The sequence below is a fragment of the Pecten maximus genome, chromosome 16 (assembly GCF_902652985.1).
Source record: "Pecten maximus chromosome 16, xPecMax1.1, whole genome shotgun sequence".
In the NCBI taxonomy this organism is placed as follows: domain Eukaryota; kingdom Metazoa; phylum Mollusca; class Bivalvia; order Pectinida; family Pectinidae; genus Pecten; species Pecten maximus.
Window position 1 is genome coordinate 34,588,418 of NC_047030.1, and position 21,746 is coordinate 34,610,163.

Consider the following 21,746-nt stretch of genomic DNA (forward strand, 5'->3'; position numbering starts at 1 on the left):
ACTAAGACATACCTGGCCACATTGATTTGGCACAATTTGTCAACTCACCAAGACATACTAGGCCATAGGAATTTGTCACCATAATCAGCTCATCAAGACTTACTGGGCCACAGGGATTTGTCACCATTTATCAACTCACGAAGACATACTAGGCCATAGGGATTTGACACCATTTGTTAACTCACCAATACATACTAGGCCACAGGGATTTGGCAACATTTGCCAACTCAACAAGATATACTGGGCAACAAGCACAATTGCAACCATGACTCCTATTAATCTTGCATACTTTTGGTTTGTTTTGTTTAACGTCCTATTAATAGCTAGGGTCAGTTAAGGATGTGCCAGGTTTTGGAGGTGGAGGAAAGCCGGAGTACCCAGAGAAAAACCACCGACCTACGGTCAATACCCGGCAACTGCCCCATGTAGGATTCGAACACACATCCCCAGAGGTGGAGGGCTAGTGATAAAGTGTCGGGATAGTGTCAGTTTCCTCTGGCCCTGACACCAGACATGGTGATCAACGTGTATGTAAATGATCTCACTAGCTTATATCATTTTTAGTTCTCTTCTGGTGAAACCGGGAGACTAAAGGTTTCTTCTCCGTCCGTATTCTACGTGCACAAAGATTGTCAGCGCTCCAGCGGCTTAATTCCTTAAGGGATTTTGATCAAACTTCACACAATGATACATGTCCATAATGGTATTACTATTTTTGATGGGGAACGGCAGGGGACTTGTATTACTTCATACTCAATATTCCAAAAGTCTTTGTCAAACATACCGTAACGACATTTTGATACCTCCACCACCTCCCGGGAGGGTTCCTTGGGATACAAAATAAATGTTTGGGGCTTGGACAGCTGGGGCCTGTTTCACACACCCAAGTTGACGCCGGTCTGGAGGCGGATACTTGTAGGATTTTCTTATCCTCTCTGGATCTCTCAGCAGGTCCATCAATTGAACGTCGAACTCTTTGTGGAAATCTTCCGGAAGTCCAGATCTTCATCAAACCAGAAGCTCCTAGTTCCATCCAGAATGCCTATAGTAGTTAGGCGTTTCTGTGTAGGTAGCTAATTCTACGTTAAAATGTGTCGATTTAGCTTTTGTTTATCTATCTATTTATCTGGTTAACGGGTTTTAGTCAGTTAGTGCGACCTTGCGACCATTCAGTTGACGAAAAAATGAAAGAAAAATAGAATCAAGTAAGAGAGAGAGAGGGGGGGAAGGGGGGTGGAAGTGAGGGGAGTCGTCTGTCTAACTGATGGTGTGATTTATTTTGAAAACGACTCCCAGATTCGCCCTAACACAGTCCTGTTTAGTAGTAGCAACGCCTACCCTTATAAAGATGGGGCTAGAAGAGAGTTGAAGAAAGGATGTATAAAAAATGTACCCACATTGCCTTTGATTCGGATGTTGAGAAGATGGACAAGGCGTTCAACAGAACTTCCAAACACACATATCAGCCAATTCCACTAGCGAGGAGTTTCAGGCCCCTGTTATTCCTGAGATAAAGTGGTACACTCGAGGATAGAGTGTCCAGTGTTATAACGGGACGCTAGACGAGATTGGAGTCGCTAACAAGTTAAGTAAACTGCTATATGTTAAGCATGTAGAAGATAATGCAACAGAGTTAAACGCCTCTAAAAGAGGATAATCTGAGTCGTTGCAGGTACAGCAACTGGGTGTATAGTATGTATGAGGAGACATGGGAAGCACACAGTATTGACATGTTTGCATCACATCATAATAAGGAATGAGTGAGGTTTAACTGTAGATGGTGGTGCGATCAAACGGAGGGAGTTAGCGCGTTTACATTAAACCGGATATGTGAGAACAATTGGTTGGTTCTGGTTTAGTGTGTCAAATGGTGGATACAATGAAGGCTGAGAAGGGACAGGGAACTTTAATAGATCCTTAAGGAAAATCGGCAGCAATTTAGCCATTGGTTTTCGGGGTTAACAGGTAGGTTGTCGTTATTTATCGAACGTCAATATTTCTAAAGCGGGTCGAGAAAATAATGATTGTTTCAGTAAGGCCATGCTTGCATTTGACATGCTCGCGTTCATGTTAGTTTCTACCTAAAGTTTGTAAGCGTGTTTGTGGGTTACAGATATGATTTCGATTTTACATATGTTAGGTTGCAACGAACAGTGGAACGAGAGGTAGCCGACTTTAGGGTCTGACAGGGGTCGGAACTTTACAGTATGGCAAGATGCATGGCAAGAAAGTTTGGCATGGCAGAAAGATTGTTGAGCAACAGGAGTGGAGTATGAAAAGAAACTATCACGGCCTTGGAGGATTTAAGCGCTAGGATATTTTTGTTGACGTTCAGGGACAAACGGTGTTAGCGACAGGTCATATGCACGTAGCTTTATACATCAACCACCTGTTAGATAACGGGACATCACATTCTGTTGTTTCAAGTTCGGTATATATGCTATAAAGCGAGTACATGGCTTGCACGGTTGTCACGATCCCACGGACAACTGTCTCGTGATGAATCTGTTGGAAGCTGCGAAGCGTACAGCGCGTCACGCTGTAAAAAGGAGCCAGTTCCCGGTGACATGTCGGTCGAATTATGTGGATATTATGACCAGTCAGACGATTTATTGATTATAAAATATTTTACTATGTGTGCTCATTGTTTTGCAGGTTTTTAAAGATTTAGCGAATTGAGCAATCTGAGATGTAACGATATGGTATTTTCGGAAGAGCAAAACTGATCAATATCGGGCCGGGAATGACGTCTTTGTTTGTAAAGGGATGGCAACAGCCTGTACATTCGAGTTACTTAACAAATATACGCTTGGTCGGGATTGATTTTGAACGGGAACATTTTTTTTGTTTTATCTGATTTCTCGGTCAGGTCATAATATACTTATGGTTTGGTACATAAGAACAAACCTCTTAGCGATACACGGGCACGGGAAGCTATTTTTAATTATGATTAATTATGGTGTAAGGGGTTAGGTGGGTTTAGGGGTGGGGGTGGGGGTGTGGGTGAGGGGGCAGTTTTGGACTGCATTCTTTAAGAGCCGAAGGGTTTAGAGTAGCTACCAACCAAAATGTAAGTAATCGATGTCTTAAAAGAATTGGCGTTGAAATCAATTATCATATAATATTTTATTGATTATGCTAAATATACATGTTACGTAAATCAGAAATATAAAACAATGTTAACTTTACAGTATATTACTTTTGTGTTATCTAACCGAAAATACCTGCGCTCGTTATTCATGATGCCCAATTATATTAACAAACATCAAGGTATTTAAATTTTCAGTGATAAATACACTTAATAATTAATAATAAATATTACTTAAGTATGAAAGTTTTCAAGTCATTTAACCATCAGGTTGTTTATGAAGAAAGGTCTTCATGATCGATAGATCATCAAGTCATTTATATATGTACAAAGTCTTCCATAAAACCATGATGTCATTTTTATGTAAAAATGTTCTCAATAAACCATGAAGTCATTTATGTACAAAAGTCGTCAATAAACCATCAAGCAATTTATGTACGAAACTCTTCCATAGCATCTAGCTTATGCACATAACTATCTCAAATTTAGAAGAATTGATGTCGTTTTAGTTCATATGATATTTAAACATATATATATGCCCAATGTATTTGATGGAACAATATGTTTTAAATTGGATGTCATAGGTATATTATATAGGTATTATAATTATATAAAGAATTTTCACTTTGTACTTTAATTTGAGTTGTAACTGTGACAGACCTAGAGCCTTAGAGATGATTATAAATTATATCTATATTTAATACTTTATTTATAATATAATTGGCTGGGATTTAAGCCTGGGAGCACAGGCTAATACTGGACGAACGAAAGAGAAACTTTCTTTGAGTCGGTAGATAGGAAGCAGCTATTTACATATGTGCCAAGGCTACGAACAGAATGTATAGTTATAACCCTCAGGTCCATATATATTATTCATGAAACGTACATTGAATTAATAAGAAACATCTTCGATTCCGTCTGTCTATTCACTTAGTTTTATCACCTATGCTTCAAAGTATGTCGGTGAAAACTGGTACAACGTTATGTAACTTCAGTATGAGTAGTTACAGATCTAGTTCGAGTTTCAGGGTTTTTGGGTCAAGGTCAATGTTACAATTTTTAGTGGGGGCCGGAAGGGGACATTGCATTGCTTTAGCAATACCCAGCAAACTTTCAAGTTTAAACTGCAAGTCCAAAGTGCAAGTTAATCTACTTATATATGAACCACTTTTAGCTTCAAATTCCTATTAGAAATTTAATGATTATGCAGAAGTAAAGAAGTGGCTTGATTTTGATCTCAGGGATTTATTTGTGAGCAGGGGCTTATAATTTATTTGCGGATAAATACCGTATGTAAAGTATTTGTGGTAGATAAATCTAGGACCAGATTGAGGACAAAGAACCCTGAACCTGAATTATTCTACATCATGTTATTGAAATATTCTGGAGTTTTTTTAGTGCTACATTTAAGTCATTGCAGATTTTTGTTATATTTTGCAGGTAGACCAGTTGAAAGAAAAAGACTCGAGATATTTTAATGGGCGCATCATGCTGAATGCAGAGAAGAGTTTATTAATCAAGATTAATGTTTTACAATTCACGCAAATGTCAAAACATACAGCAGTGTTTTTATAGTGTACATATACTTTTTAAGTCAGCATGGCTCAAATAGAGGAGTTTGTCATAGGCGCCTTAAGCACAAGCTGTGCTGGATTTTTCACAAATCCCTTGGAAGTAGTTAAGACACGCATGCAACTTCAGGGAGAACTCCAAGCACAGGGGAATTACACTGTCCACTACCGCAACGCCTTACATGCGTTTTACACCATCGCTAAAAAGGATGGATTCATCAAGCTTCAGAATGGCCTTGTTCCTGCTGTTTGGTATCAAATGACTATGAATGGATTTCGTCTTGGTACATATCAGGTGTTCGTAAACTACGGACTGACCAAAGATAAAAATGGAGATGTGGTCATTTACAAAAGTCTTGTAGCTGGTGCTTTGGGAGGAAGTGTTGGAGCTTGTATAGGAAGTCCGTTCTACATGGTAACTAACGACAAATGGCCGAGGAAAACAACATGTACTTTGATCCAATGGTGTCTCTAGCCAATGGTTACAGCAGCTAGTCTTCATGTTGTCTTCGGACGTACCTATACATAAGATATAAATCAATTACATATATATCTTTTTAAGAAACAAGTAGCTATATTGATGTACAATTGTTATTTCTCGCCTGCCATATTAATATAAGAGACAATCTGTTTATATTTTCAACAGTTTCAAGCTGCTAAGACCACAGTTATCAAATTTTCTTCAAATAATCAAAATTTTCGAATAAACTGAAAGGTGTAGAATTATGATATATGGATAGTAGTTTACGATGCTGTCTAGAATTTATTCGTAAGTTCGTGACTTTGATTCCTACCCTGCCAGTCACCGAATATGTTCTTTTCTATTAAATGTATTTTGCAGGTGAAAACGCATCTCCAGTCCAAATCGGTACAACAGATAGCGGTGGGATACCAACACGACCACCAGAGTATGAGAGGAGCGTTCCGCAGTGTATACAGTGAAAGTGGAATTCTGGGACTGTGGAGGGGTGTGCTGGCAGCCATGAGTAGAGTCACAGTCGGATCGGCTGTACAGCTCACTACCTTCTTCAAAATCAAAGAGGCTATTGTGAAAAAGAAGGTCAGTGTTTTTAACATATTTGAATTTGTGTAAGTACATTTTACTGTGGCTAAGTACTATAGTTGACCTGGATCTGTAATCCATTGTATGATGGAATTGGACGGCTGTTTCGCGTTATTAGACTTTTCTTCTATTCTCCGTCTTTAGACATAAATTAAAAGCGGAGATTCGAGCAAGAGGTCACTTTACTAGCTCATGTATCAGACTAGCAGGGATCTTCCTTTAGCTCGGTAGTTAGAGCAGGGGACTGACAAGCCAAGGGTCACATGTTCCCTCCCCAGTGGAGGCACACTAATTGGATTTCATGTTACAGGATCAATTCATTTGTTTTCTTCATGCTCAAAAGTCAAGGTCATGAAATCAAATATCAAGGTCACATATGTCATTTTCATTTCTCTTGCATGATAAAGTTTACTTCTATTACTACATGTACATTCATTAGGGGCTGCGGTGACCTAGTGGTTAAGTTGTCCCGACACTTTATTACTAGCCCTTCACCTCTGGGTTTCGAGTTCGAAACCCACATGGGGCAGTTGCCAGCTGGTACTGACCGTAGGCTGGTGGTTTTTCCCCAGGTACTCCGTTTTCCTCCACCTCCAAAACCTGGCACGTCCTTAAATGACCCTGGCTGTTAATAGGATGTTAAACAAAAACAAAATCTACATTCAACATGCAAGACATTGGGTCAATGTTGATTTTAAGCACATCGATATGGCTTTAATACTAGATAAAGAAGTGTAAGAATTATAACTTATGAAATATTTTAACCAAAGTAAATGTTATTAAGAGTTAAACAATTGAAACTTGTGACCAAATAATTAGATCATGATCACCAGGTCAAAGGTCAAGGTTACAGCCCATAGATAATTTGCAAGCATTCAATATCACATTTGTCTACAAGGCTTTGTCATTTATGCCAGTATATGGGCCATCATAAATACTAGAGTAAAGCAGTTCAGTACTTCATCAATTTATATTAGCATACCTACTCCATTTGATGTGTCCTGTACGTTCTTATTCAGTGTGAGTGTAACCCTGGTAAATACTAGCTGCAATATACCTCTCGGCTAGAGAGATCCTCTCTTTAGTGCGATTGGTTGAGTGTAAGACTAGTAAACGAGAGGTCTGGGTTCGATCCCTAGCCGAGACAGTGATTTAAATTCAATTAATCATGCGCTCTGTTACATTGGCGTCTGTGTAGGAGCTAGGGATAATACTCCAAGAAAAACTTACAAGTTCTTTCCTGGATGGGGAGCATATTATATGTAACCCTGGTAAATACTAACCAAAATATACTGCTCCGCAAAGAGATCTTCTCTTTAGCTCGATTGGTTGAGCGTAAGACTAGTAAGCCAGAGGTCCCATGTTCGATCCCTAGCAGAGGCAGTGATTAAATTCAATTAATCATACGCTCTGTTACATGAATTTGTACTTATCATTATGAAAGCAATGATGGAACAGGCATTTTGACAAGAAACTTGGCTGCAAATTGACGTCATAACAGGCACATAACGTATGTCATAATGGATGACATTTTTTTATCTGGTGTTATTTGATCAAGTTGATGGAATAAAAAAATTCTAAATATTGATTTCGTATGTTTCAGGTATTTGCGGAAGAAAGTGCCTTAGTTTCGCTGTGTGCCAGTACAACGAGTGGTGTAGTAGTGACGTTGTTTATGACGCCGTTTGATGTCGTGTCGACTCGGATTTACAATCAGGGCCTTGATGCTCAGGGGAACGGCCTACTCTACAAAGGAGTAGCGGACTGTTATTTAAAGATCTTCCGGCAGGAGGGACTCTGGGGTTTCTATAAAGGCTGGGGACCCTCCTTCCTCCGTCTAGTTCCACATGCAATGCTCAGTCTTACGTTTTGGGACCAGTTGAGGGATTTTTACGGCAGATTTAAATCGAGAAATATATGATATTTGATAAAGTTTTTAGTCTTACTATCAGTACCAGCTGAGGGATTTTTACGGCAGATTTAAATCAAGAAATATATGATATTTGAAGAAGTTTTTAGTATTACCAAATACATGTACATATTGTACAATGCTTTTTGACAGGTTTTGAAAAATACTTTTTATGTATTGTATTTTTAAAACAATGAAATATTTTAAAAATTGCTTAGATTATTAATAAGCAATATTTACGATTTATAATAATATTCAGCAATCTAAGTTTGTTGAATGAGTTATTGTAGGTCTATTACATATATTTTTACTATGTAAAAGTAGATGATATTGTTTGTGGAAATCAAAAGAACATTGGCTATGTAGGGGAGATAACTCATCAGAGCTTCACCATTTTTCCTGTGTCTGTGGAAATACTCAGACTGTGTAACATTGGCTATGTAGGGGAGATAACTCATCAGAGCTTCGCCTTTTTTCCTGTGTCTGTGGAAATACTCAGACTGTGGTCTCCTCAAACTTTCTGTGATAACGTGGACAATTTCACATTTTCTGTGAACTGAAAATCAAGTATTTTGATCATGCTGATGAATTACATTGGAATGTTTTAAGACTGAGAATGTATTTCTGAATAATTTGCATGTATTGGTATCAGATATCAATGAAATAGAAATATTATTGTCCACTTGTCATGTCTAGGGACAATTTGAATTCATCGGATATGAATATTTTTGCAGTGATTTAATTTATGTAAAAAATGTGAGCAATAATTTTAATTAAATCCTGCAAATTTAACTTTGTTACATTTCTCTTTGTTGTAGTACTGTCTGACAATCTTCCCCAAAACCTCAATGTTAAGTAATGTAGGGGTCCCTCGAAGCATTTTGATTGGTCAAATTTGAAAAGGTGCTGATTTTTACCAAATTTATAATTAAATGTATAACACAACACACAATACCGATACTTCAGTTAGCATTGTTAAAGGCATAATAAGGCCTAGGATATTTCATCACAAAAACATTGTCTGTTTTAATTGATATAATTATATAATGCGTAATGAGCAAACTTATGAAACTTTATCCGTACATGAATCATGATCATGAGTTGGTGGAATACGAGCATCAATATTTCTGTATTAAGTACAGTTATGAAGTAAAAACAATATTAAAGAAGTTATTTTTTAAATTTATTTATTCGACTTGAGACTCTTTTCTCTGAAAACTGGACATATATTTTTTCCATATGAATATCGTAGATCCTACAACTTTAAGAGAAACGTTGTATGACGTTATTCATACTGAATATGTTATGAACTCATAGATCAAATGAAAACATACTGACAAAAATTATGTATCAAATTGTGTTTACATGCACTATAACTTTTTATATATCATATATCATAAGTCATACTAGGCCACAGGGATTTGGTAGCATTTATCAACTCACCATGACATACTTGGCCACAGGGATTTGGTACAATTTATCAACTCACCAAGACATACTGGGCCACAGGGATTTGGTATCATTTATCAACTAACCAAGACAAATTGGGCCACAGATATTTGGTATCCTTTGTTAACTCAACAAGACAAACTTGGCCACAGGGATTTGGTATCCTTTGTCAACTCACCAAGACATATTGGGCCACAGGGACTCGGCAGCATCTGTCAACTCACCAAGACATACTGGGCCACAGGGATTCGGCAGCATCTGTCAACTCATCAAGACTTACTTGGCCACAGGGATTTGTCACCATTTATCAACTTACCAAGCCAAGTTGTCATTTGTTCGCCGAGCAATGTTGATCCAGTAATTTACGAAATTATATAAGATATCTTATATATTATATAAGATATCTTATATGTTATATAAGATATCTTATATGTTGATAAGATATCTTATTTAAAGTTTATAAGATATCTTATTTAAAGTTTATAAGATATCTTATATAAGATATAAGATATATCTTATAAGATATTTTATAAACTTTTCTTTATAATATATCTGATATAATATATAAGATATCTGATATAATGTATAAGATATCTTATAAACTTTTATTTATGAGATATCTCATAAAAGATATAAGATATCTTATATAATATATAAGATATCTTATAAAGAACGAGACTCTCGTGAGACCGGCAAAATAATAAAAGTTCGAGAATGACTGCTCCTCTGTAAGGTAACTTCCGTTTTGTTGGAAAGCTTGTGGAACATTCATAATCAACACTCTGTCGCGATCACGATCGGCTAGGCACGGAGCAGATGTCGTGTTCGAGCAAACATGAATATATGACAATTATAAATCTGTTTTAAACCATTTTATGTAGTTTCAGCTTCATCTCGGCTCTTTCATCTAGTGGGGGAGAGTTCATTATCTCAAATTGAAATTTCGTTCTTTATTAGATATCTTTTTATCGAATTATAAAGAAAATTATATCAGATATCTTATATAATTCGATAATAAGATATCTTATAAAGAACGAAATTTCAATATAAGATATCTTATAAAGAAAATTATATCAGATATCTTATATATTTTATGATATATCTGATATATTATATAAGATATCTTATAAAGAAAAGTATACAAGATATCTCATTTAATATATAAGATATCTTATAAAGTATATAAGATATCTTATATAATTATATAAGATATCTTATATAATTTGGTAAAATCCTGGATCAACCTTGCTCCTTGAATAAATGACAACTTGGCTTGCCATACACGTAGCTTTATGCATCAACCACCTGTTAGATAACGGGACATCACATTCTGTTGTTTCAAGTTCGATATATATGCTATAAAGCGAGTACATGGCTTGCACGGTTGTCACGATCCCACGGACAACTATTTAGTGATGAATCTGTTGGAAGCTGCGAAGCGTACAGCGCGTAACGCTGTGCGTAAAAAAGAGCTAGTTGTCAGTGACATGTTGGTCGAATTATGTGGACATTATGACCAGTCTGACGATGTATTGATTGTAAAATATTTTACTATGTGTATTTAGTGTTTTGCATGTTTTTAAAGATTTAACAAATTGAGCAATCTGAGATGTAACGTTGTGGTATTTTTTTTTAGAAATATTTTACCTTGGGGATTCGAAACTTGAGCAAACAGATCAATATCGGACCGTGAATGATGTCTTTTCAAAGGGATGACAACAGCCTGTAATTCGAGTTACTTAACAAATATACGCTTGGTCGGGATTTATTTTGAATAGGAACATTTTATCTGATTTATCGGTCAGGTCATACTATACTTATGGTTTGGTTCATAAGAACAAGCCTCTTAGCGATACACGGCCACAGAAGTTATTTTGAAGAGTATGGAGTATGGTGTAGGGGGAAGGGGGATATTTTGGGCCACATTCTTTCAGAGCCGAAGGGTTGAGAGTAGCTAGCAAACAAAATGTAAGTGATCAATATCTAAAGAGAATTCGCCGGATAAGCGCCTGAGGGTTACGCAGCAGGTAATTTTGAAAGAGGTTTGATTTCTATTTTTATTTTCTGGTTGTATTTCCTAGTAGGAAAAGCATTTACATAGTTAGGTTTCTTTGATATTTCTTACGTTGCCGAGAATTTTAGATGATGGAAAGAAGACTCATATTCCCGCGTTTCACTACGTAATAGCGGGAATTATTTGTCTTTGCGGCTACGACGTAAGACCTTGGCACACGAGCGTGATATGTTCGGTGTATAGGCATTCTTTAGCGAGACGCCCAGCAGTGCAGGTCGAAGTTGAGTTTTTTGGTTTTTGTCTGGTTTTTGTTTTTTGAATAAGTAAGGGATTCACACCAATATGTAGGGTAACTTAGGTAGTGATGCTATACTAAGTTTAGCGAGGCACTAATTTTTGCAGGTTTAAACGCTGGTTCCGGGGTTTAATGTTCTTCATTTTTTATTTTTTTTTAATTTATTTTATTCGGAAAATAAAGATAGTATTGTAAAGTTTTCGTTTTATTTGTTAAGTTAATTTTGTGGTAAACAGAATTGATAAATACATGTGTAGTCTTACGTAGGTCCAGCGTAACCCCTAAACCATCCTGCAATGGGCTGTAGTAGTTCTCTAGCCTTTATTAATGCACGTTAGCAATATGACACAGGTTTCCGGGAACAGCTCCTGTTTTTCTGGCCGGCAGGTTTTTGATTAAAGACTTAGGAAGTTGTATGGAGATTTTCTGTTAACGAAATGTTTTGTTGTGACACAATTTCGTCAATTGTATTCTTATATATATACAGGATACATAACTAGTACGTCTATATTTTGTATATCATGTATATTTCTGCAATATTCAACGTCGACTGCTCGCGATGCCTAGGGCTAGATATTATTTAAGTGCATAGAGGACGCAATTGTAAAATACACATAGAACTTATGCATGTGTGGTGCATGAACGAGTGTGGTGTAATCTTACCATGGGATATGCCGTTGTTGTTTAACGAATTGGAAGTTTTCATAACAAACACCACTTTACTGACAGCAGGGAGTACATAACTCGGCCATCCCCTTGGAGACGCCACTGTTGAGAATGTGGAGATGGGTAGACCGTGCGTATAATGTTTGATTCCCTGTCCAAGGCTCCTGGAGTTCCTATACTGCGTTTCTGATGCAATAGTTCATGTCACGTATCTACTAGCAGGGAGTTCACAACTTGCCCACCCCCAAATTGGCCAACAGGGCGACGCAACTGCCGAGTGCGCGACATTCTGAGAGTGGGGCACAGAGGAGGAGACCCCAGACAATTGGAAGGATCAGTAGTAATCCCTTCTGGCACAGTCTCCCTGGGTATTCTTGGGATTCTGCCTAGTATGTATTGTTTGTTTATATGTTTGTGTGTGGTGTTAAATATTGTTGTAAATATCTTTTGTTCTGGGGAATGTTAGTAGTATGTTGTGGACAATGCTCTGTTTATACAGCAAAGCGAAACACGCTATTGAGGGAAATTCTGTTCAAATTTCTGAACAGAAGAGGAAAACATGGTCGTTTCTACGTTACCACAGAACCTACAATTTGGTGACAGTTGCTTCAATATTAAACTGATGTCAGATCTTAATTTTTTTGCCAAATCTAAATCTGGTGACTATTTGTATCACTGTCACCATATAAGTTTTTAATCTTTTAGTCATTTCTATAGTTTTCTTAGATTTGTCACTTTTCAAATCTTGTCCGATTTTGTTCTATCTTTTTATTGATCACTAAAACGCCCTTTTTTGTAATTTGAATGCCATCGTCAGTGATGTCGTGTTCTGAAGATTCCCTAGCTAATTTATCGGCTGTTTCGTTGCATTGAATATCAACATATGATATGGTAAAAGCAAATTCTACTGTGATACCCTGTTAGTCTTGTAGTTGAAGGGAGCATAATATATGATTTAAGGTAACAGGTCACGTGGTATTTCCGGTTTCTCTGTATGATTTTGCTGAAAGGCTGTCTGACAAAATAACTGCCCTGTCTGCTTTGGTTTGATCTAGCGAAGCCTATAGCTATATGTTCAGTGGAATATACAGAGCAATTGTCTGAATTCCTAGCTGATATTGATATAGTGCGAGGAGAAACCTCTTTAAGACCTACACTAGTTGTTGTTCGAGTTTTCGAACCGCCAGTGTAGTATTTAACAAAACTATCAAATCTATCTTTTATGGTTGTCATGGATATTACTTACTTACTGGATTGAGTTTTTTTACTGGTTGACTGTAGAATTTAGAAATTCATTTCAGGTTTGCGTAAAAAGGCCCTACTGGATTTTGGAAATGTTCGTCTATTTGAATGTTGCCTTCTTTGAATTATTTCAATAAATTAACAACTTTGTGATCATACACTGGTTTTCAGCGTTGCTTATAGTGTGACTGACCCCTGGTTATGAAAAAGCATATCACAAATTATATATATATATTATCTACTGAAATAAAATGTGACAAGAACATGTAGTTATTTATATATATAGACAGAACTGATAAAATCTGGAGACAAACAGGCAACTGTATTAAAAATATAAAATAAATTTCATTTCTTTTCTATCTATAGTAAAATTGATTGTCAAACACAATGCATTCTGGGAAAGATATATGGCCGACTTCTCTACTTCAAATTGAAAAGTAATGTATATAAAAGAATGAGGTACTTCAATCATGTTTACGAATTTTCTAAGCTTGTTTATATTATGTAAAGTGCTTTTACGTAATATTTGCCGATGTCAGTTATTTTATATTCCTTGGAAACCATCTCAGTCGACTGTAAGAACTGATAAGATACCATGGTTTATACATATGTGTTTCTGTTCTGGGAGGTATCAAAAGATATTATTTTAGCTGTTGATAACCTGAATTAATGTATTCTGCTATAAAGACCCTTGCAGGACACACATTGCAGAGCTTTATGTTGCCGATGAAATTTGGTTGTTAAATGTTTTTTTTCGGACAGTAGACGCATTAGGTTTGCCGCATTTCAAATGTTGTAAACGTGGACGGATTTCAAAAATTTGAAATACAAACACGTATCGATTGAATATGTAATAAAGTCTGCAATTCTAATAATGAAGCAGGTGCGGTGATGATAAAAAAACAAACAACATCAAAGCAATTTTATAGCAACAGTGATCGTTACTTAACATGCTTTTCGATGTACACCTCTGATAAGTCCAAACTTTCCTATATCAAACTTTTTTTTTGTTGGAGAAGTTTATGGCATAATAAGAAATACAAATAAAAGAAAGAAAGAAAGAAATAATGATGTGTCCGTGTGCTTACTTTTTCGCGATTTGACTTGTTAAACAATTTGACATACTTTACCAGTACTTAGGGAATATAAAAGAGTGATCTCCCTTGATCATTTTTCAAGAAATAAACTATATGAACAAAAATAATTTGAAATAAACTAAAATATTGATTAAATAAGGTGATATAACATATAGTTATTTGAAATATTCAAAGCAATATTTATATTAAATTTATAGTTTTTAATAATAATTCATTAAAATTTCCTCCCTTTGTAAAATTATTCTCATCTAATTATTTCCTAATATTATATGTAGAAACAGATGTGACTTATTTCTTCTGACAGTAATAACAGTTCTTACAACTTTAATGTTCAATGTAGTCTGGCTATTAATATGTTTTCAGCACATTAATGTGTTTAAGAACTTTGTTTATTATTGATGTGAGGGATGTTTTCTGTAACAATATCTATTGTCTCTAGACACTGATCAACCAAATAAGGATGGTAATACTAAAGACTTAAACATGTATGAAAATCATCTCTCGATATATCAAGATACATGTTCAAAAATTCCAATGTCAATTATGACATCAATTGTCAAATGAATTGCAGTTTGTGACAATTAAACAGAATCTACCATTTGTTTACTGGCAATATGCACTTGACATCAACATAAATACAAACATGAAAATGTTCATCATTAAATTGTTGTTTTATGACAAATTTTGGCTTCAGACCAAAATGTTTCGTAATAGTCTCCATAATGTACTAGACAATCTCAGTCGGTTACTTGAAAATAATGTTACTTCAGTTCACGAAGTTGTCACTTTATGTTGTGTACATCCTCATATGATAGACATCAGCCATTTTTTTTCAATGAATCCAAAGTTACAAATGATATTGAAATCGTACCCACTGCTTTTGAGGGCGTTTCCCCATTCCTTATAATGATTATAATTATTGTCGATGCAGCAATGTGTGTTGTTTGTGAGGTGCAAACTGAAAGTGAAATACCTGATTATTGTATATAAACCTAATTTGATTACATTTTCTATGTGTAGTAATTGTTGATGTCTGAACGGTAATATTAAGTTTTTAAGTAACCTGTACATTGTAGTTTCGATACTAATTGTGATATATTAGAGTGACTTCTACAAGTATCAACATTCTATTATATATTTATTGATTAGGTTGTCGAGTATTTACTGTGCACACATCACAAACATGCGCTTACATACAGGCTCACGAAAGAACAGCCTTAAAAATGCTCCTTTGAAAGCATATCAGTAAATTAATGTGAGTAATCCCATGATAGGCACGGCATTACTTATCAAATATACCAAGGGCATTCTAATGCTTCAATAATTCAAAATTCTTTCTCTCTTTTATTATATTAAGTCCAACACGCATGAAAACAACATACCAATGTGCTACATTAACACTGCTTATAGCTATAGTATTTAGTAACTAAATTTAGATTAAATCACTCACTCATTTTACCACTTACCCAAATTTACACTCAAATGTGTATAGAACTTTATGATATTAAAACTTACACTACCGATGGGACTTATGTTATTTTGATGGTTCAACCTAGGATTTCAGCTACATGTACCTGTCCATATCATGTACACTTATATATGTGTTAGTCATGTTAATGCGCTGTAAATACTAACAATGGAATTGCATGGGTTTGGGAGTCAAAAAGCTAAAATTATCATGTAACCGCAATCATTGCTGACAAGGCGAACATTCTTCGTATGTGACACGTTCAGTGACAGTAAGGAGCTCGAGAAGTAGCTTGCACACCCAGGTTACCGAGGATCATTAGGTTCTCATCATATATTATATCACAATTTTACGGTCACCATCACGGTTCGTTCATCATGATCATTCAGTTCTGTCTTCACGTACGGCACTCGGGTACTCACTCAACATCGGTTTCCCGATAAGATCTCTAGATAATTTTGTTATCTTTTCTTCTATTCTTGTTTAACACTACTATAAATGTATCACATTGCGTCTTCATTCATGTGCCATTTTACAAACACATTGCCGAGCAGTAAGATGAATGATGGGGAAATGCAGTATGGGAACCCGAACTATCATAATTAATAAACAACCTTTATTATGTTTTATTGCATATTCTTTATTTAAATGAAAATGTATTAACAAATTTCCGATTAACTTCATTTCGGTGCCTCAAAGTCGTTACCTCTTTGGATTTGTTCTCACTAGCAACATCACAAGAACAGCACGTACTTGATTTTTATAAGCTAAGGTCATCATGACCTTCTTTTGTATAAATTGTCTAAGGACAATGAACATTAACATCTGTCATGAAAAATAGATGCTTAACTTGAACTTTACAACTTTAGATGACTGTGACCTGCTTTGCTAAACATTGCCAATGAGCAATGTAAATTGACATCTGGGATGAGCAATATATGCTGAAATTGCAAAAATATGTCACTGTGACATAATTTTCGAAAAATTGCCAAAGAACAAGGAAAATTGAAATCACGGATGAGCAATAGATGATTGACTTTAATTTTGCAAAATGAGGACCTCTAAACATTGTCATAGTATAATGAAATTTGACATCTGGGATGATTAATAGTTGCTGGACTTTAATTTTGCAAAATTAGGTTATTTTGACCTACTTTTCTAAAAAAATGTTATAGTGCAATGAAATTTGACATCTAGAATGAGCAATAAATGCTGGACTCTAATTTTGCAAAATTAGGTCAGTTTGACCTACTTTCTTGCCGACGACATTATTGTGTACATCAAAGTGAAATCAAATGAAATATCCGGCATTCTACAGACGATCTTGGCAAGTTTGGGAAAATCTTTGGAGGATACAACTTCATCCTCAGAAGTATAATGTCCTATTCATAAAAAAGCAAAACAGAACTCTTCTGAAACACAAATACTACCGCATGGTCACTGTCTGCAACACACAAAGACAAAGCAAAATACCCAGGTGTTACAGTACAAGATCTAAAATTGGACTCACCACACCCTCCAACATCACATATTCAAAGCATCAAAGAACAAGCCGAAAAAACGTTAGTGTATTCATCATATAGGGACCACAGAACCAAATCAAAAATAGATTGTGGGTTTTCCCCGTTTGGGCAGAAGATTTAATAGGAAGGTGAATGCATCGGGGCCTACTGATTAGATATTTAGGTGAGAGAAGTTTCCAAAGTTGTATGTGTGGGCTGGGCAATACATGTAGATGTAAAATATATAGAACAAAAGTGTTTTTCTCAGGGGGAGTTAATTAAGTGTGTATTTTTTTTGTAAATTTAGGTGAATTTTTGATGCTGAATTCAATACATGATGGTGGCCCCCATATAAAAAAGTTCAAATTGGTAGAAATTTTAATCATTCTATTTATCGGTTTCCGAGATGACATTCTTTAAAATTATGGCTAGTGGACCAGTGTTGAAAACTCCGTTTAAACAGTACAGTGGTAAACGTTATCATTATCGTCGAAGAGAAATGATTTGGCTCCGTGGTTCCTCTAAATGTTCTTGCTCTGTATGGGTCCCTCGCCTAAAATCTGACAGTCACATATTACACATGGTACAACGTTGAGAAGCAGAGATTTATCTTTAACCTCTAACTGAAGACCTCCGGTTTTAGTTGACATGATACAGATCTAAACTGGCCCAGCCTCGCTGACAGATGAAAAGATGTCCGTCTGGATTATGATGTATAACATCACTCATAATAAAGTAGCCACAAACAATGACCTACATTGGACACCACAGCTGTGAGAGTCTAGACACTGTCACAAATTCTGCTATCATCTTCCTCACTGCAAAACCTACTGCCGCATATTCTCTTTCCCAGGATCATATCGGAATGGAATAAACTGGCCTGACCCTTGTCTCTCATGAAACTCTCGACATCTTCAAGACAAACCTCCACTCTCTCAAACAGTAACATGTCCATCTTGTGTCCATGCGCACACTCGCCTTTCACTACATTTTTGCATAATCTTCAATACGATAAAGTATGTCAATTCATCGCTTTCATAAACAGATACAGAAGGTTATACTTGTAAATATAGGCGCGTGATACAGTAGAAGGAAACTGAAACCAATATGTTCCCTAATAAACAACAACAGGGTTCCATATTTGTAAATATTTTCTACTTTCATTAACGAGGAATAAAGATAGATGATGTGTCCCCGCATAGCTATCCACGTGACTGATGACCACCTGTGAGAGTCCGACAGGACAGGACTACCTTAACCAGTCTTAAGGGGATTTTCACCATCATTAAACAACAACACATGCGAAATAATGACAATGTATTTTAGTGTACAAGATCCGGAAGAGGGGGTTTCACTTTCATAAAACATTGAACATGTGACTCAAAATTAGAAAAAAAAAAGTTTTGTTTTTAAGATTGTCATACATATTATCTGTGCAATATTTACGTACATATTGGAACTTAACATTTGAAACAAATCATACTCTTGAGAATATCAGACCATTTAGCAGCATACAGCTATGTTTTTTTGGTTTTTTTTGGATAAAAAGGTGAAACCTGCCGTACACCTGGGACTTTTTTTTAATTTGTTAAGATATGCCTCATCGGTTTCTCTAAGTTTGCTTCAAATAACACCTAGTTTTGGTCAAAGTGGTTCGTTGGACAGAATTCCATTGTTTCTGTAGTTTAAAAAGTTCTTATTTTAACGCATAAACGATTTTTTTGTGACAACTACATTTCTTACAGCCATTTTGATTTGTTTTACATAGAACACCTGATGCCATACTCCTACACTGACCGAATTACTGAAAATTGTAATATACAAATTGGTTTATTATCGACATATGCATGTAAGCAAATGCAACAGGATTTTTTTTTATTTGCTAAATAATAATTTTATATGAATATGAAATTATATATTCTTTTCGGCAGTGATAAATTGTAATGGATATTGCATTCTGGAAGAATAAAAACAACCCTTTAAAATGAAAATTTAAAAATGTAATCACATCTCGAAATTCTATCACGTAACACGCTTGGCTTTGTGTTGTTACAGCCCACATGTCTCCAGGCTACATCGAATCAGTACGCACATAGGAGATAACTCTGATAAGGTCAAAAATAGGGCTGACGCTCGAATGTATTTTTTATGCATTTATTGTTTTTCTCGGGAGATAATATTTTATAAGTGTTTCATATTCCATTCAATCTTGAGAAATATAACTAAATAGCCAAAACAAATCAAAATAAAAACAAACAAACAAACAAAAAATGATTGGGAATGTCAGTTTTAGAAGCAGAGCACGACGGATTTTTTTTTTTTTTTAATTAATTATTTATTCACAACTCAATTGTCAGAGAGTGGTTCAAATTTACAAGTCTTATCAGCATAATTACCTTGTGTCCAAGATGTAGGACCTTGAAACATTCATGCTCATGCCTCGTTGTTAATGAATGCCCCGGCACTTGCCTGTCATTGGTTTTGTTTTACGCTCATCATTCATCTTAAACTTTTGAACTTTCCTGTGCAGAATGTGCAGTTAAGAATGCATGAAATATTTATAATGCTAACTGCTCTTCATTTTAGATGGGAAAGAGTAAAAATCCGAAACCTATGACATATGATTAAATCTGCATGCAAGTGCATTAAAAACTGTGAGAACTCGTACTGCATAGCTCTCTAACATTACTTAATAGTGTTTATCAGAATTTGAATGTTTTTGTGAAACTTGATATGTGTAGCCCACAATAATATGGAATGAAAACAAATTTTTGACATTATGCTTTATCTATTACATTTGTCATGTAAACCACCAGGCTTACCTGGACGAATACCTGCCCACATGTTCACCACATCTCCATTTACGCAAAATCATATCCATGAGAAGAACAGAATTGATGTGATATACCTCTGATACGACTGGACCGTCAGTGACACTGATACACCGGAGGGACTCACTAGATTGTAAGTAGCCATTGTATAAAGAGTTAAATATGAAGTGATAATTATCGTTGTGCATTTCTAGATCATAAATATGCATGAAATTGACAATTTTTGTTCTTATGCGTCTTATCATTGTATTTATAACTTGAGATGTATATTATCAATCACAGGAAATGTCGCTAGTGTTTAGTTCTCCTCATTTGGAGGAATGATGTTTTCATAGAATTGAACAAAAGGGATACGGTGATTTTAACAGGGACATTTCTGACTGTGTTAGAATATTTTTTTATATATATTTTAGGCTCCTCGCTTGAAATAACACCCCTCTCTTGACTAAACGTAAGATATCCACAACGAGTAGAGGAGGGATGTAATTTCCATTGGTTTAAAGATGTGCTCGATTACTTGTGTTCATAATGATGAATTTATTAATGGATGGACATAAGATAAATTGATGGTCGGACGGACGGCCAAGGTCAACTAGTGGGTTGTAGTGTTTTGCTTGTCGACTTGTGGGGTTTAAACCACACGCACAGTGAGATGTAATGTTGAATTATGGAAATAAAAGAAAGAAAATTAAATTACATTAAAATTCGTCTCCTATAGGCGACGAAGATATTTTAACACAATGAATCCGTGAATTCACCCCACAAGGATGAATGAAAACGGACAGATGTGTGGATAGACGGATGCATGAATTCATTTTACAACAAGTATCACTTTTTATATGACTTCTTTTAACCACATATTTGCTGTGTAGTTTTATTCACCTGTTATTTAAGTCATCAACCGTGTTAGTGTTAGCACTTAAGAAACGAAGTCCGGTTGTTTTCGTCAATTATGATGCGTGTTTGGGTCCCTTACACAGTTCGCCGATCATTCATTAGACCATAACACCCATTAGATTTTCTATACATCTCATCGATTCGGAGCAAATGTATATAATGCATATCTATGTTATCAGACTCGTTTAGCGTATAATTGATATATACCTGTAATGACATCTCTTTGATGTGACAATCTAAAATAGCCGTTGAATTACCTTGTCGTCCGGTCCGTGAACGACTGAGGTCGTGTTAGGACATACAACTCATTTAACCAGCATCTTTGTTATACAAACTGATTTTATAAACACAATTTTCCCAGGGGTATCCTGTCACGATGTTAAAGCATTAAGTCTATCGCGTGGGTAGGAAGGATGGACGCGAAATAACACGCTTGATGAATTAACACTGAGACGCTCACCGAAATATATATATATATCTAAATATTATTTAGAGGATCGGGTATACTACTTAACTGGTGTTTATTCTTGAGAACAGTTGTCGCCGTGTCAGGTATGTCAAAATATTAAATATTTGTTTAATAACTAACCTTACAACATTTGCTACAAATTAATTAAAGGTAGAGGAAAATTGTAATTCCATACATGTACGTTA

General features: G+C 35.7%; 2 protein-coding genes across 3 annotated transcripts in view; both read left to right on the top strand.

Annotated features, from left to right (window-relative positions):
- Positions 1-4,531: 4,531 nt before the first annotated feature.
- LOC117345156 (solute carrier family 25 member 35-like) lies at positions 4,532-8,895 on the top strand. Its single transcript, XM_033908150.1, has 3 exons — positions 4,532-5,074; positions 5,501-5,719; positions 7,326-8,895. Exons 1-3 carry the CDS (start codon positions 4,688-4,690, stop codon positions 7,641-7,643), a joined length of 924 nt encoding a protein of 307 aa, XP_033764041.1. The 5' UTR covers positions 4,532-4,687; the 3' UTR covers positions 7,644-8,895.
- Positions 8,896-12,033: 3,138 nt separating this feature from the next.
- LOC117345158 (sodium- and chloride-dependent glycine transporter 1-like) overlaps positions 12,034-21,746 on the top strand; it is a 37,204-nt gene continuing 27,491 nt past the window's right edge. Inside the window, exons 1-2 of one of the 2 annotated variants that reach the window (XM_033908152.1) lie at positions 12,034-12,444; positions 20,181-20,328. The gene's annotated coding sequence lies outside the window, so the exon portion shown is untranslated. The remainder of the gene's footprint in view (positions 12,445-20,180; positions 20,329-21,746) is intronic. The other variant, XM_033908153.1, reaches the window with a different exon arrangement.

Coding starts and splice junctions, on each gene's coding strand:
- LOC117345156 (XM_033908150.1), top strand. CDS start 4,688: ATGGCTCAAATAGAGGAGTTTGTCATAGGCGCCTTAAGCACAAGCTGT. Junction 5,075..5,500: donor TAGGAAGTCCGTTCTACATG/GTAACTAACGAC, acceptor TGTATTTTGCAG/GTGAAAACGCATCTCCAGTC. Junction 5,720..7,325: donor AGGCTATTGTGAAAAAGAAG/GTCAGTGTTTTT, acceptor CGTATGTTTCAG/GTATTTGCGGAAGAAAGTGC.